The 14,199-nt window shown below is 35.7% G+C and overlaps 1 protein-coding gene across 2 annotated transcripts in view; it reads right to left on the bottom strand.

Annotated features, from left to right (window-relative positions):
• The window catches only part of LOC129809630 (alpha-2C adrenergic receptor-like), a 97,365-nt gene that overhangs the window by 23,848 nt on the left and 59,318 nt on the right, over positions 1-14,199 (bottom strand). For both annotated transcript variants that reach the window (XM_055859592.1, XM_055859591.1), the window contains exon 3: positions 13,880-14,045. In XM_055859592.1, the coding sequence (XP_055715567.1) occupies positions 13,880-14,045 (166 nt within the window). The remainder of the gene's footprint in view (positions 1-13,879; positions 14,046-14,199) is intronic.

Raw genomic sequence — 14,199 nt, 5'->3', positions numbered from 1 at the left:
AAATAGAAATGTATTTTGAATTCTCCTGCGCGGATTAATATGTATATGAAAGGTTTATAAATTCTGAACGTTATAATGCAAAATACAAAGAGGTGATGACACCGAACTTCGACATCTTATGAGGAATTATTGCTTCAAAATTGCCTTTAATCTTTTAAAATACAAAACTTTGACACTTTATTTAGAATTTAGACAATATTGTTATATGAAAATACATTGCCAAAGAGGCTATATGTATGTATACCCTCATAGAAGAAAGAGAAAAGAAAACAAAGTGGATATATCTACTTACAGAAGTTTAGGATCCTGTTATGAAGCCGTCAAATTCGATTAGGAAATCTCTGTGGATTTTATTGCTCATAAAAGTTCATAACAGAACGGAAAAGCAATGCGATACTTTTATTTCAAATCATGTTTTCCAAAGCAGAGTTTGCCAAAGTATCAATATCAATTTGAATATCATGGCAAAAGATATTGAGAATATGTTGAAGAGTAGGTTTACCATTGAATTTTTTAATTTATATTTGGCATCTTACACACACAACTTAACTCTCGGCTTGTGAAGTTTATTTTATTTTATTTTGTAAAAGAAAAACTACAAAGGAATAAAAATTTCTGGAAAGCTCGAATTCAATGAGAAGATACGTGGTGCAGGAAAATTAAAATCGATTTTGAATAATATTCCTGTTTCGATTTTTAACCACTACTAATAACATATGTTGGACAAATTTTGAAATTGTGAAGTGTTGAATTTTTAATCGTGTATTTCTGTTTGTCTGCTTTTTGATTTGTCTGTTACTGGACCTATGGGTTATACCGTAAGAGACTTCTAATTTTGGTCATCTCCAAAAGCAGATTGTGAACGGAAAAATAGACCTTTCTTGACTTTTTCTCTTTAATTCTTCACGACGTTTCGAGGATGGATGTCCTCTTCATCAGGTCTACAAAACATTTTAACAATTTTTAGAATTTGGTAATTTTTTTACATTTCATCTTTTTCATTCTTACTTCGAATGTGGAGGAAAAATCACGTACAGGTGGGAAATTTTGCTGCTGCAATGCACTTGAACTTTTTTACAAATCTTCACTTTGAAGTTCACCATCCAATGGACTGACACCGAATTACTCATCCTCTGAGATCAGCTCTCATCACAGCTCTGGAACTCATCATCTATTGTGGTGTTGGTGTGCTGTTGTCTCGTTTTAACTCGTTGCAAAAGAGAAGTGTAAATTGTGTTGATCCCTTCAGTGTCGCTTCTCTTGTTGACAGTATGCGATCGTTTTATTTGGATATGAAGCATCTCTAAGTATTCTAGTTTTTTGTTGTGTTCGCATCTGTCCACGATTTCGACCGAGTCAAACAAAAACTGGTGTTTCATTTTTCGTGCGAAATAATATACCGCGCGACTTAGCCTTGCGGATTATAGAAGAATATTGGGATGCAAACAGAATCACCACAACCATAGATAAAAGGCTGTTTCTTGAAGTCCTAAAATTTTGCCTGGAGACAAGCTTCTTCACATACGGTGACCAGCACTTCTCACAGATCGATGGTATGCCGATGGGAGGACCACTGTCACCAATAATAGCAGATATTGTCATGGATTACACAATAGGCAAAATTCTCGAGAAAGTTCCCGCAAGAATCGTCTGTCTGACCAAATATGTAGACGACATTTTCTGTTTGGTGCCGCACGACAAGGTCACGGACATTCTCTCACACTTCAATGGATACCATCCCAAACTGCAATTCACGGTTGAAATGGAAAAAGAAGGAGGACTCCCTTATCTGGACACCTATGTCATAAGAAAACCCTCAAGCCTTGCAACAATGTGGTATAAAAAACCAATTGCATCAGACAGAATGCTTAACTTTCATTCTCAACATCCTCTGAGGCAAAAAGTGGGCACAGCAATTGGATTTATGAAGAGAATCGATAAGCTCACCACAACAAACAGGGAAAACATGAAAGAGATTGCCATCTCAAAACTAAGAGTCAATGGATTTCCGCCAAAACTTATCAATGCCCTATGGAACAAGCACATTGGACAACCAGCATCAGCAACTCACAACATATCCCACAGCTCACCCACCAATACAGAAGTCATCTATAAATCGATCACATACATTCCAAAACTCAGTGATACGATCAAAAGAATATTGTGCGCCGAAACACAAACTATAAAAATTGCATTCAAGTGCGCCCATACAAATTCGGAATTATACACGAATTTGAAAACAAAGATTGACCCATTATTGGAAAGCGGAGTGGTATATTCCATCCCGTGCGAGTGCGAAAGAGTATATGTAGGTAAAACCATGCAGAGACTGAAGGACAGAATGAATCAACACAAGAGGAGCATCACCCAATACGATCCTAACCAAGAGGAAAAGAGTGACGCTACAGCCCTGGTGACTCATGCACGAAAAATGAAACACCAGTTTTTGTTTGACTCGGTCGAAATCGTGGACAGATGCGAACACAACAAAAAACTAGAATACTTAGAGATGCTTCATATCCAAATAAAACGATCGCATACTGTCAACAAGAGAAGCGACACTGAAGGGATCAACACAATTTACACTTCTCTTTTGCAACGAGTTAAAACGAGACAACAGCACACCAACACCACAATAGATGATGAGTTCCAGAGCTGTGATGAGAGCTGATCTCAGAGGATGAGTAATTCGGTGTCAGTCCATTGGATGGTGAACTTCAAAGTGAAGATTTGTAAAAAAGTTCAAGTGCATTGCAGCAGCAAAATTTCCCACCTGTACGTGATTTTTCCTCCACATTCGAAGTAAGAATGAAAAAGATGAAATGTAAAAAAATTACCAAATTCTAAAAATTGTTAAAATGTTTTGTAGACCTGATGAAGAGGACATCCATCCTCGAAACGTCGTGAAGAATTAAAGAGAAAAAGTCAAGAAAGGTCTATTTTTCCGTTCACAATCTGCTACAACCTATTAGACCGAAAATTCCTCCAAAATCTCCAAAAGGTTCAAAAGTAACATTATCTAAAGAGGTTTCTACCTTGCCTATCCCACAACTATTCTTGCATCACATCCATGCAAAATTTGTTTTTATTGTATTGAAAACGGATTCAAAGATTTCTTTAAATTTTCGACTATAACCGAGGTTTTGGAAATTCGTGCTGGTAGCACGTCTGGTAGTGGTGACCCAACAAGGATTCTCTTGTTAAGGATGTGTATCCTTCACAGGGCTAACCCTAGGGACAAGGCACATTGTGTACTCAATCAATCTTTAGGGATTCAAAATAACGGCAAGGTCTTTAGCCGCGGAACAGATATTCGTCTTACACGATATATATTTGGATATGTGTCAAACCAAACTGAAAAATTTGCTGAGTTAAATTATTGAAGTATTTGTAAGTTATTTATGTTTCTTGAATAAATGAAAGCTTTCCGGCTTAGCATTCAATCTGGCTTCAAAGATTACATGTATTAGGTGAGATTCTTAATAATCTCACCTACTATAATCCTAAGAAAATTTCATGTCGTCCGATCGAGCTCAAACTTGGCCAAAATGTGTTTCAGCACTTCCTGATCACGAATATATTTATATGTGGCTAATTTACGTTCCCGGTCGGCCGGCCGGCCGCTCTTTGGAGCTTAATACAGTAGACTCTCGCAAATTCGGCTCTTTTAAGATCGGGCTACTTTTTAATTCGGGCAGCGGTTACATTTGAAAAAAGTTTGTTGTCATTTTTCAAGTTTGATTATGATTATCAAATGAATCAAATATGCTCAAATTTAGCATGGTTTGTCTTAGTTTTGATGTGATTTTGCATTATTGAGGGATTTTCATGCAATTTACGCAGTGTGTAAAACTCAATATCTGTATGCACATGAATAAAAAATCGTTGCATTTCAAAAAATTTGTCGCCCGAATTTCTGTCTAATTCGGCTGACATTTCGGTCCCATATGCCCGAATTTGAGAGAGTCTACTGAAGCTCCTAAACTAAAAAAGATATCGACTTGCAGTTTTCGGCAAAGGTTATATATCGGCTGAAAATTGCAACTTGGTGCATTGACCCCCCAACCCCACCCCTCCTTCCGCCATTTTGAATACCCCCATTTTTTTTGTTTTCTTAATGGCTCCGCCGCTATGGCATCGATCGGGCTCAAATTTTAGTATGTTGTAGCTGGGCCTTAGGGCTTTCGATCAATACCAAACTTAAGGTCCCCCGACCCCCCTGATCCGAGCTATAAGGGTCCAAAAAACAATTCTTAAAATGGCCATAAGTTCGAATATTGACCGGCCTCTATCTCCGGTTCTAATTAACATATTGACCTAAATTTTGGCTTTCTGGTTTTGTCTCGATGAACACTTTCAGATGGAATTACAAAAAGTCACCACAGGTGGCGCTGCGATAGCGTCAAAATTCATCGAAATTCAAACTCATTTTCTCAAAAATTCATTTGTGCAAGTTAAGTATTGTAGTCCAGTCTAGGACGTTTCCAAAATGGTGCGTAAGTGCGCTGTGGTTTCAATAGATCCGGAGATATGAGGGGTCAAAGTTCACAAAATTCAAAAAATCATATCTCCGGTTCTATTTGACCGATTTTGATGAGTGAGGGCTTAAACGAAAGATCTCACCAAATGCTACAACTTTCTAGAACATTTGAACTTCGTGGGACCAACACCAGGGGCGCTACAGTCGAAAAACCAATTTAAATATCACATAACCTCAATTATCCCGACACGTGCTTAACAGATTTTGATAATTACTTCGACATAATTGTAGAGGACATTTGTCTCTATATTTCGTCCATACATCATTTTTCGATCAGATAATGCGATCTGTCCGATTTTGCCGTTTAAGTGTGAAAAAAATAATTTTTCCCATAATAAAGCTTTAAAATCACTCAGATGCCAATTTGACTGCCTCTACTCACCAGGGCACTTAAAATAGGGTTTTAAATGGAAAGTCTTACAAAATACAACAATTCTTTGATATAGTTGAAGTTCACCAAATGAACACTTGGGGCGATCTGGTCGAAAAAACGAGTTGAGAAACAAGAAACCGCGCTTATATCGGCTTCTGAGTAATCGATGAGATCATGTTCTATGCAAAAATTATAGAGGACTTTCTCGTCTACATTTCACCCATATATCACTTTTCTGTCAGTTCATCCAAATCCTTGATATTTTGGTTTTAATACAAAATTTGTATAATTTCACGAATTTGATTCAAGATAACTGAATGGCGCCCCCAACTTCAGCTCTAAATCGAATTTGCATACATTCCGAGTTAGCTCATGTTAAGAATCTCACCTACATAAGCCGGTTAGGATTATCTGTCCTTTTCCTAAAAAGTTAAAACAACTCTATGGTAGAGTTGAATTAACTCTACGAACATCGATGTAAGGGCGTTTCAACTAGGAAAAAATTTTTTTGGCACTATTCTCACGGTGCTGTATTTGATGAGACAAGAAAGTTTTTCTTCTACGACCATATGATCAGACGCTGTTTAGAGGTGGCTGAACGACCCTCTCTGTAGAACAAATTTCTGATTTTACCGGATTTTACACTACAGAGAGGGTCGTTCAGCCACCTCTAAACAGCGTCTGATCATATGGTCGTAGAAGAAAAAAATTCTTCTTGTTTCATCATGTAGAGCACCCTCAGAATAGTGCCAAAAAAAATTTTTCCTAGTTGAAACGCCCTAATATACAACTTTAGATGACCGTAGGAAAAATTTCATTTTTGGGTCACCAGTGACCCAATCGTCCTTAAAGGTTTAAGTAAACACTATCTCCAGAAGATTTTTTTTAAATTTTCATACCTACCTCCGTCTACCCCTTCAAAATCATGTATTTACTGCTCGAATTCTTAAAAATTATGTCACGCTGTTTGTTCCTTTATCTTTTGCATTATTGCTTGTTTTTCAATGTCAAAGGTTAAAAAGGCTCTAGAGAGCGTATTTCTCAACCGAATGGTATCAAATTTGGGCTCGTTGGAAAGGTCTTGGATTATTTTTTAACTGATCTGATTCCAAACGGTTATGAATCGGTAATAAGCCGATTTATAACAGATAACTTATTATTCCCCATATATCAATTCTATTACTTTCAAAACTATTTTGGGGGATCTTTTGAGTGATATATGAATCCGTTCAAATCGGTCAAGAACCTGTAAACGGTAAATGATGCGAAAACACTTTTAAAGTACAGCATTTATGTCACGAGTTCGAGCAGTTCGCAAAGTCTGTGACACTTTGTTACCCCTTTAAGTACACGTCTCAATCAATCAATGTTTTAAATTAAAGTAGTTAATTTCTATTCTTGTTTGTTTTTTTGATTTGCTAGAAGTTCTCCAAAAATTATTGCCAAAACTATTTACAAAACATTCACATTTTTATATAAACCAGATCCTTTTACTATATTTATGTGTTTCATATCCGCAGAAATGTATCCATATCATTTTCCTGGTATATCCTTCATTCCTTTCATCAGTCTGAAATTTAATTCATTCTCTTTGAGGGATGCTTTCATAATTTTCTCTCTTGGCATTTTCATGTCCCACCAAGTGATAATATTCAAAGGGGACGATGATTAAAGATAAAAGATGCAAATAGTGGTTAACATAATTGTGTGCCACTGGGAGAAAATTATCTCTTGTTTGAAATACTTTATTCTACAATTCTAATAATTTGACTCTTCCTATTTGTGGGGAGGAATAGTACTTTTTTATGCGGTGTTGAAAATTCCTTCCCAGTTCTATTAAGAAAAAAATGTTGTGTATGCGTTCTTACGGAAACATTTGGGGGAGGATGAGAGATAAGCGAATAAAAATTCTTTGACATACTCTCACTTTGGAGCTTTTGAGGGTGGTTTTGATGGTGAAGAAGGGTGTTTGAGTAAGAAAAAAAAAGAGATTTGGATGGAGGAGAAAATGTGCCAGTGTTACATAAATTGTTGAAGCTTGAGAAGGAGGGTGGGAATGGTTTTGAATTGAACCTACGAAATGTGGAATTTATATAATAAAAAGGTAAAATTCTCATTTAGAAGGGGTGGTGGTGGCTAATACGAATTCTCAACAAATAAAAATTTATTTCATCATTCTACTCATTTCCCTTAACATTTCATCTTCTCCCTGGTAAGCTGAATGTGAGAGGTGAATATTTAATAGGTTCGCCTTTGGATTTAGGGTCTGCTATACAGCGAGGCGGAGATTTTTGTGGAAATTAAGATAGAGTGGTAGGAAAAAGCAAAAAAAAAAAGTTGAAAAACAAATTAATTTTACTCTTTCTTCCACCACTCCAATGTTAAAATTTTAGCTCAATTGAAATTCGTTCAAGTCAAATTTATAGATGTTGAAGACTTTTTTCTCGTGGGTTTTCCTCACTTCTGGGTTTCTTTATTTTTTTTTTGCACCCAATATTTACATGATGGAAAAGTACTTCTTTTATTGCCTCAATAAATTGTTATATGACTTTGAGCAGTAAATTGCGTCATGGAAAAGTTTCTTGTATCACTTTAAGCTTGGGAATTTGCAAAAGATGATGCAAATTTCTCTCCCTACCGATTCTTAAGACAGCTTTCCTGTCCCCATCCATCCCAAAAATTCATCGACCCCGGAGTCTGAGAAGGGCAAATCCTCCCCACAAACAAATTGAACATTAAGCTTGTGCAACGCTTCATTTCAAATCAAAATGAACAATCCCTCCAACGTCGGAGACGGTGAGCTTTTTGATGAGGGTTGCGCAAAGCATGTCAGAAACCCCCAATGTACGAAATAAAGTTTCAGTGGAAATTTGCGGTTCCCCATCAAATAGCATTAGATATCACTATTTGATGTTAGTTAAACATCAAAGATTCCATAAGCTGTGCGTGGAAGAAACAGTGAGTTCAAGTGAATTGTGACGTGGTTTTGGGAATGACAACCACAAAACGCAGAAATCACAATGTACACCCTTAAATTGTTACCACACGGTTAGGTCACATGCGGTTTCTCCAATTTCATCCGCCACTCTGCAAATTTCACCTGTCTGCGTCACACACACTGTTATTCGAATTTGAAGAAGAAAATAATGGTTTACATTATTTACATCTCACATTGCCCTCTTGACTTACCATTACAGGGTCAAAGTCAATAATTTGAGAATACCGCAATATAATCCCATTTCACAGTTCGATGTATTTGTTACAAAAACAATTTAGATTAAGTGTAGGAAAACAGACAAAGCACAAAAGGGGGTATGTTCAGAGATTGAAATGGTTTTACAATCTATGAAATCCAAGACAATATTAACAATAAACAAGGATAAAAAGAGTCTGCTTATGAAGTTCTAATTATAGGATAGATTTATTGCCTTAGAGAGAGGATTACAATTCTGAATCACTTCCAAACGATTATGAACCGGTATTATTTTTAGCACAAAAATATTGCTAAATGAAATATTACTTATGTGGTTGCTTGAAGTGAAGTTCAACGTTGTCAGATCGGACGTAAAATTAGTAGGAGCTCAATTTGAATTTCATTATAAATTTTGATCAAATAAGACTAACTTTTCTGGTCCTCTGACTAGAGAAATGATCAAAAATAAATCATAAAATAGCAACAGCTTCCGTTCTAGTTGTCTTACATACATCATCAATTTATCTAATTCAAGGTCTTATCTCTTCAGAACTCCAAAACAAATGTGCAACAACTGCTAGGAGCAATAAAATCGAAAAATCCATTTTCTTAGATTTTTTCAAATATTTCGATTTTCATTAGACCATTTAATTTAATTTAATTTCATATGCTCTAGCAGAAATTTAAACCTTTTTAACAAAAAAATCCTATGTATAAACCTAAATCGGTGTATCGTAAGTAAAAAAGTACACAATTGTACTGCTCCACAATTCATTGAAAAACCGATCTGCAGATCTTCTGTAGATTGTGTCAATATGCCGCATTTAACTTTAATTTAAATTCCAAGTTAAAACCACTTATTCACCCTCTGCGGTAGATGTGATTTTTTCATTGCAAATCCAGTTTAAGTGCACATATATAAAGCTCCACTAAGCTTTTGGTAATTAAGCTTCTTTACAGTTAACCACTGAGCGCTTGCAACTCGAAATACGTGCAAATTTAATTAAGAGAAATTTGAGGGTAACCATCAGAGGAAATCCGCAAAAGTTCCATGATAATTTCCGAGATTTTCCCAATGACTAGAAGCGAAACATTTTAACTAAAAATTATTTCCTGTATTTCGATTTATTGTGAACAGTTTGACGAATTTTTAAGTTGTACTCGCAGTACCATTTTTCGAATCCGCTCAATAATCTCTTAAACAGATCAAAAATAATACTATTACTATATGAAAAGTAATTCGAGAGATAAAATGCAAGCCTGGGGTGATATAATAACTTATTTTCGATAGTATCGACTGGCGATTCTGAAAAATTTAAACAATAGTTGCACTTTTTGTATAGCTTATATAGATATCTACAATGCATGACAAGTCGAGATTTACTTAATCTAACAAGTTTTATCGATACAATCGATTCGATAGTATCGAAAAGTTATCATTCTACCCCTGGTTTAAAACGGATTCCGAACAATTTTTGAAAAATTTTAGATAACTAAAAGTTTTGTGATAAGAAATTATTATTGTAGCAGAACTATGACGCCTAGAAGGTTAGACTAAGAACCCCATCCTTACGAAGACTCTTCCAAGCCAATGATTATCAATCAATATTCAATTAGGGTGGTGGCTCTGAGGAGTGCTGTAATGGTTAACTTTTAACCACACTATATTGCTAGTCTCCACTGCTAGATGGACTGCTGAGTGTAAGAAAGACTATCCCGCAGACAATAACAGACACAAACCTAGATAGGTTCATGATAGTTGAGATTACATTCAGACAACCTCAGTGCATTCGAGATTCATATTAAAATTTAATTTAATTTAGCTGATATTTTTTAATATAAAGAGTTACAGTAGACTCTCGCAAATTCGGCTCTTTTAAAATCGGGCTACTTTTTAATTCGGGCAGCGGTTACATTTGAAAAAAGTTTGTTCTCATTTTACTGCTCGAACTCAAAGAGAGAGCAGTTATATAATCGACTTTTTTTCAACTTTGCACTGTTCTGGAGCTTAAACGGTAAGAGATATCGACTTCCGGTCTTCGGTGACCTTTCCTCAAATGACATTATCTCGTGCCCAACCTCTTTATTTTTAGTAACGGTAATAGCTCTGTTTTAAAAATTAATGATAAAAATTGTTTCTCGCATTTTTTTAGTCTTTTGACCTATATAAAATTCAAACGGCAAGAGATATCGACTTCCGGTCTTCGGTGACCTTTCCTAAAATGACATTATCTCGTACCCAACCTCTTTATTTTTCCCCCCTCCCCTTTCATACGTTCCCTATCCCTCAAAAATAGGTCAAAAATGAGGTTTTTCCAATTTTGCAAAAAATTGGCCCAAGCTTTTTCAATGATTTTTGGATATGTCTTACGGTGTTATCACACTAGAAAATTTCACATTGAAAAGTTGCTCATTAAAACTACTAGAACCACTCGAAATCGCTGATTTAGTCAGGACACATTGCTAGAATAGCTCAATGTCACGATGGCACACGGGTTGTCAGATGAGTGTTTTTGTTTTTGAAGCATTTCAGTCGTTTGAGTGAAAATGTGTGATTTTAGTGACGAAGGGGAAGTTATCCTCCTGTACACTGCTTTTGTGTCGTGCAAAAGGACCCGCCAAGCGAAAAGAAGGAGGGTGTGGGCGAGAGATTGGCTTTTAACGCGACCTTCACATGGTTTCGTTGAAAATCTTTATGACAACATCGCAAGTGGAGATTTTTTTAGAGACAATGATTTTTTCCGGATGACTTCGGAGGAATTTGAAGAGCATCTTCAAATCGTAGGGCCTTATCTACAAAAGAAGGCGATTTGTGACTCAATTTGTCGCAAACGGATTGAAAACCATCAGATCGGTTGCCTCTATTTTTGTATTCTCGACATATTTGTAGTCCCAAATGACGGATTCTTGATGTATAGCCTCAATCAATTCCGCCACCATCTCATTTGACCACGAAATCCTAGAAGTTTATGAACGAATATAAAATGTAGATCGAACACATTTTTGTTTAGCTTTTTCTTACTTATCCTCTTCACCGATCTTTTTCAATGCCTTTTGTCCTTTCTCCATCTTGTGCGCGATAAATAGTAGGTATTAGCAGTACTTTTTATTACAATTTAATCACGAATAAATTGGTGAGAAAATTGTGGCGCAGAAACTACCCGAATGACTGCAATAAAGTAGTACCAGATGCAAATGTAATGAGCAAATTTTGCTCATTATTTGCTCATTAGTTATCAATCGTATTTATGCTATTTTAATCTATTTAAACCAATTTTTGTTACTCGAGTCTACTTTTTTATCACTAAATGAATCGATTTCTAAAAGTTCTTGAAGAAAATTGCACAATAGGGCATATATCAGCAACAATTGATGTGAATCACATGAAAATTTTCATGTGAAATTCTCTAGTGTGATACCACGTAGAGCTAGTCCTGGCGAACATTTCGTCCAAACATATTTATGACCAGAAAATTCGCCATTTTGAATTATTGAAGGTCAAAGTTCAATCACTTTGGAGGATCCGTTTTTCAACCGATTTGGTTAAATTTGGATTTTTTGGAAAGATATTGAAATTTTGAAACCGACTGCATCGGTCATAATTGGTAATGAACCGGTTAAGTACCGATTTTTGAATAATTTTACATCCCATATTATTAACATTCCCGAAAAACAAAGTTTTTCCAATTTTACAAAAAATTGGCCAAAACTTCTTCAATGATTTTCGGATATGTTTTAGAGCTAGTCCAGGTGAACATTTCGCCCAAACATACCTATGACCGGAAAATTCGCCATTTTGAATTATTGAATGTCAAAAATCAACTACTTTGTAGGGCCCATTGGTTAACCGATTATATAACCAATTTGGTTAAATTTGAGTTTTTTGGAAAGATATTGTAATTTCGAACCCGTCTGCATCGGTCTTCATCGGTAAAGAATCGGTTAATAACAGATTTGGTTAAATTTGGATTTTTTGGAAAGGTATTGTAATTTCGAACCCGGCTGCATCGGTCTTTACCGGTTAAGTACCGATTTTTGAATAATTTTACATCCCCAATAATTAAAATTCCCTAAAAATAATGCTTTTCCGGTTTTTCTCAAAATTGGCCCAAGCTTTTTCAAAGATTTTTGTATATGTTTTAGAGCTGGTCCAGGCGAATATTTCCCCCAAACATACCTATGACCGGAAAATTCGCCATTTGGAATTATTGAAGGTCAAAGGCCAACCACTTTGGAAGGCTCATTTTTCTTTTTGCTTAAATTTTGATTTTTTAGAAAAGTATTGCAAATTAGAACCCGGTTGCATCTATCTTCATCGGTAATGAATGGATTAAGAACCGATTTTTTGATTTTCAAATGCTCTTGTGATTTATGAATCAATTTAATCTCTAGTAGATCAGTGATTCCAAAAGATTATGCAAAAAGCTAATTCACAGTGAACTCTATCTCGTGAGTTCGAGCATTCTGCAAAGCTGGGACGCTTTGCCATCTCTTTTTAATTCGGCTGACATTTCGGTCCCATATGCCCGAATTTGAGAGAGTCTACTGTATTTAGTCATTTTTTAACGTTTGTTTTGCGGATATTTTTTTCTCTACATGATATAATGTCTTTAAAAGTCAGTACATGATTTAATTTTACACATATTCTTACACATAATTTCTTCCAAGATTGTTTAAACAGAATATCAGATTTTCTAAGCATATCCCTCTTTTTGTCTTATACTTGTATTCAATCCATTTATTATATTAAACATTTGAAGACATTTAATTTATTTTTATTTTATCTTTAATATTTCAAAGTCAAATAATTGTTCTCAAATTCAAGTATATTTGGAGTATATTATTTTCCTTTCAGAATATTTTACAGTTTTATTCTATGCTTTCAACTAAATTTAAGAGCCATGAAATGCAGTAGGGATTTGCATACAATTAAGATTATTCAGCTCCATTGTTTAGTACTTGTTGTTTGGTTTTCATAAAATCCTTGGAGGATTGTAAAGTTGTGTTTCTTTCGAGAGATCTATAATATTAAGCTCATAGAAGAAACTATATACTCTAGAGTAGAGTAAAATTGGTTAGAGATTATAGATATTTTGAGATGGAGATGGAAAATTTATGGTAACAATGTCCCCCTTGTAGAGATTGGTACAACCTTTCTCATGGGAAAATCCTCCCGTTTGTCCTTTCAAGTATCCCTAAAAGTAACGCCTTCCACATGTTCGTAGTTGATACCCATGGTAAATTGTGGAAGACTTGGGTTCATTGTGGAGAAAGAGAACTCTCAATTTATACAATTACACTTGTAAGTGGTACTTAAAGTTCATTTTCTGCACTGTGTGGCTGATTAGGGATGGGGAATGTGTGGAGAGAGAGCTTTCGAAGCTCAGGGACTTTCTAGCGAAATTATCTTGAAGTGTAATTTATATAATTGCTTACGTGTCACCTATGTAACTATATGACCTCTGTGGCCACCGTCAAACATTTTCAATTGTTCCGCCCCTTGGGAAAAACTATACACCATGGGGCGGATAGGATGAGAATTTTGTGGCCATTGTTAGACATGGTGTGAATAACACTCGACTTTTGGGCAGTTAAATGTGCCTATCACTCCCCATAAATCTATAACGCTCTTGTAAGATACAATACCCTGACTCTGGGTAACTCTCAGTGGGAGTTCTCAAAAAATCACACACGCACAATATTTCTCCATCATCCCCATTAGATCAATTTATTTTATTGCCTGACTCGCTACAAAAGTACAGTAAGAACTCACCTGACATTGGGGCAGGTTTCGACCTTCCGGACGTTTTGCCTTCCAGCCAAGAAGAGGCGGGATGCAGATAACACCTGACATGATCCACACGGAGGCGATCATCACAGCCGCCCGGGCTGGGGTGCGGGTTTTAAGGTACTCAACAGCCTTCGTTATACTCCAGTACCTTCAAATTACAAAAACTTACATGAGGAAAAACAATTGCTGTCTCATGCGGTGCTACCTATATTTTATTTAAATATAAATCATTTGAAATAGCTAGAGTCAAAATAAACAAATTGACGAAAAAGAAAATAATTATTTGAATGAATTCGTTAAAT

This window comes from Phlebotomus papatasi, chromosome 1 (assembly GCF_024763615.1).
Source record: "Phlebotomus papatasi isolate M1 chromosome 1, Ppap_2.1, whole genome shotgun sequence".
In the NCBI taxonomy this organism is placed as follows: Eukaryota; Metazoa; Arthropoda; class Insecta; order Diptera; family Psychodidae; genus Phlebotomus; species Phlebotomus papatasi.
The sequence above is the reverse complement of the archived record's forward strand: the minus strand, read 5'-3'. Positions and strand labels throughout refer to the sequence as shown.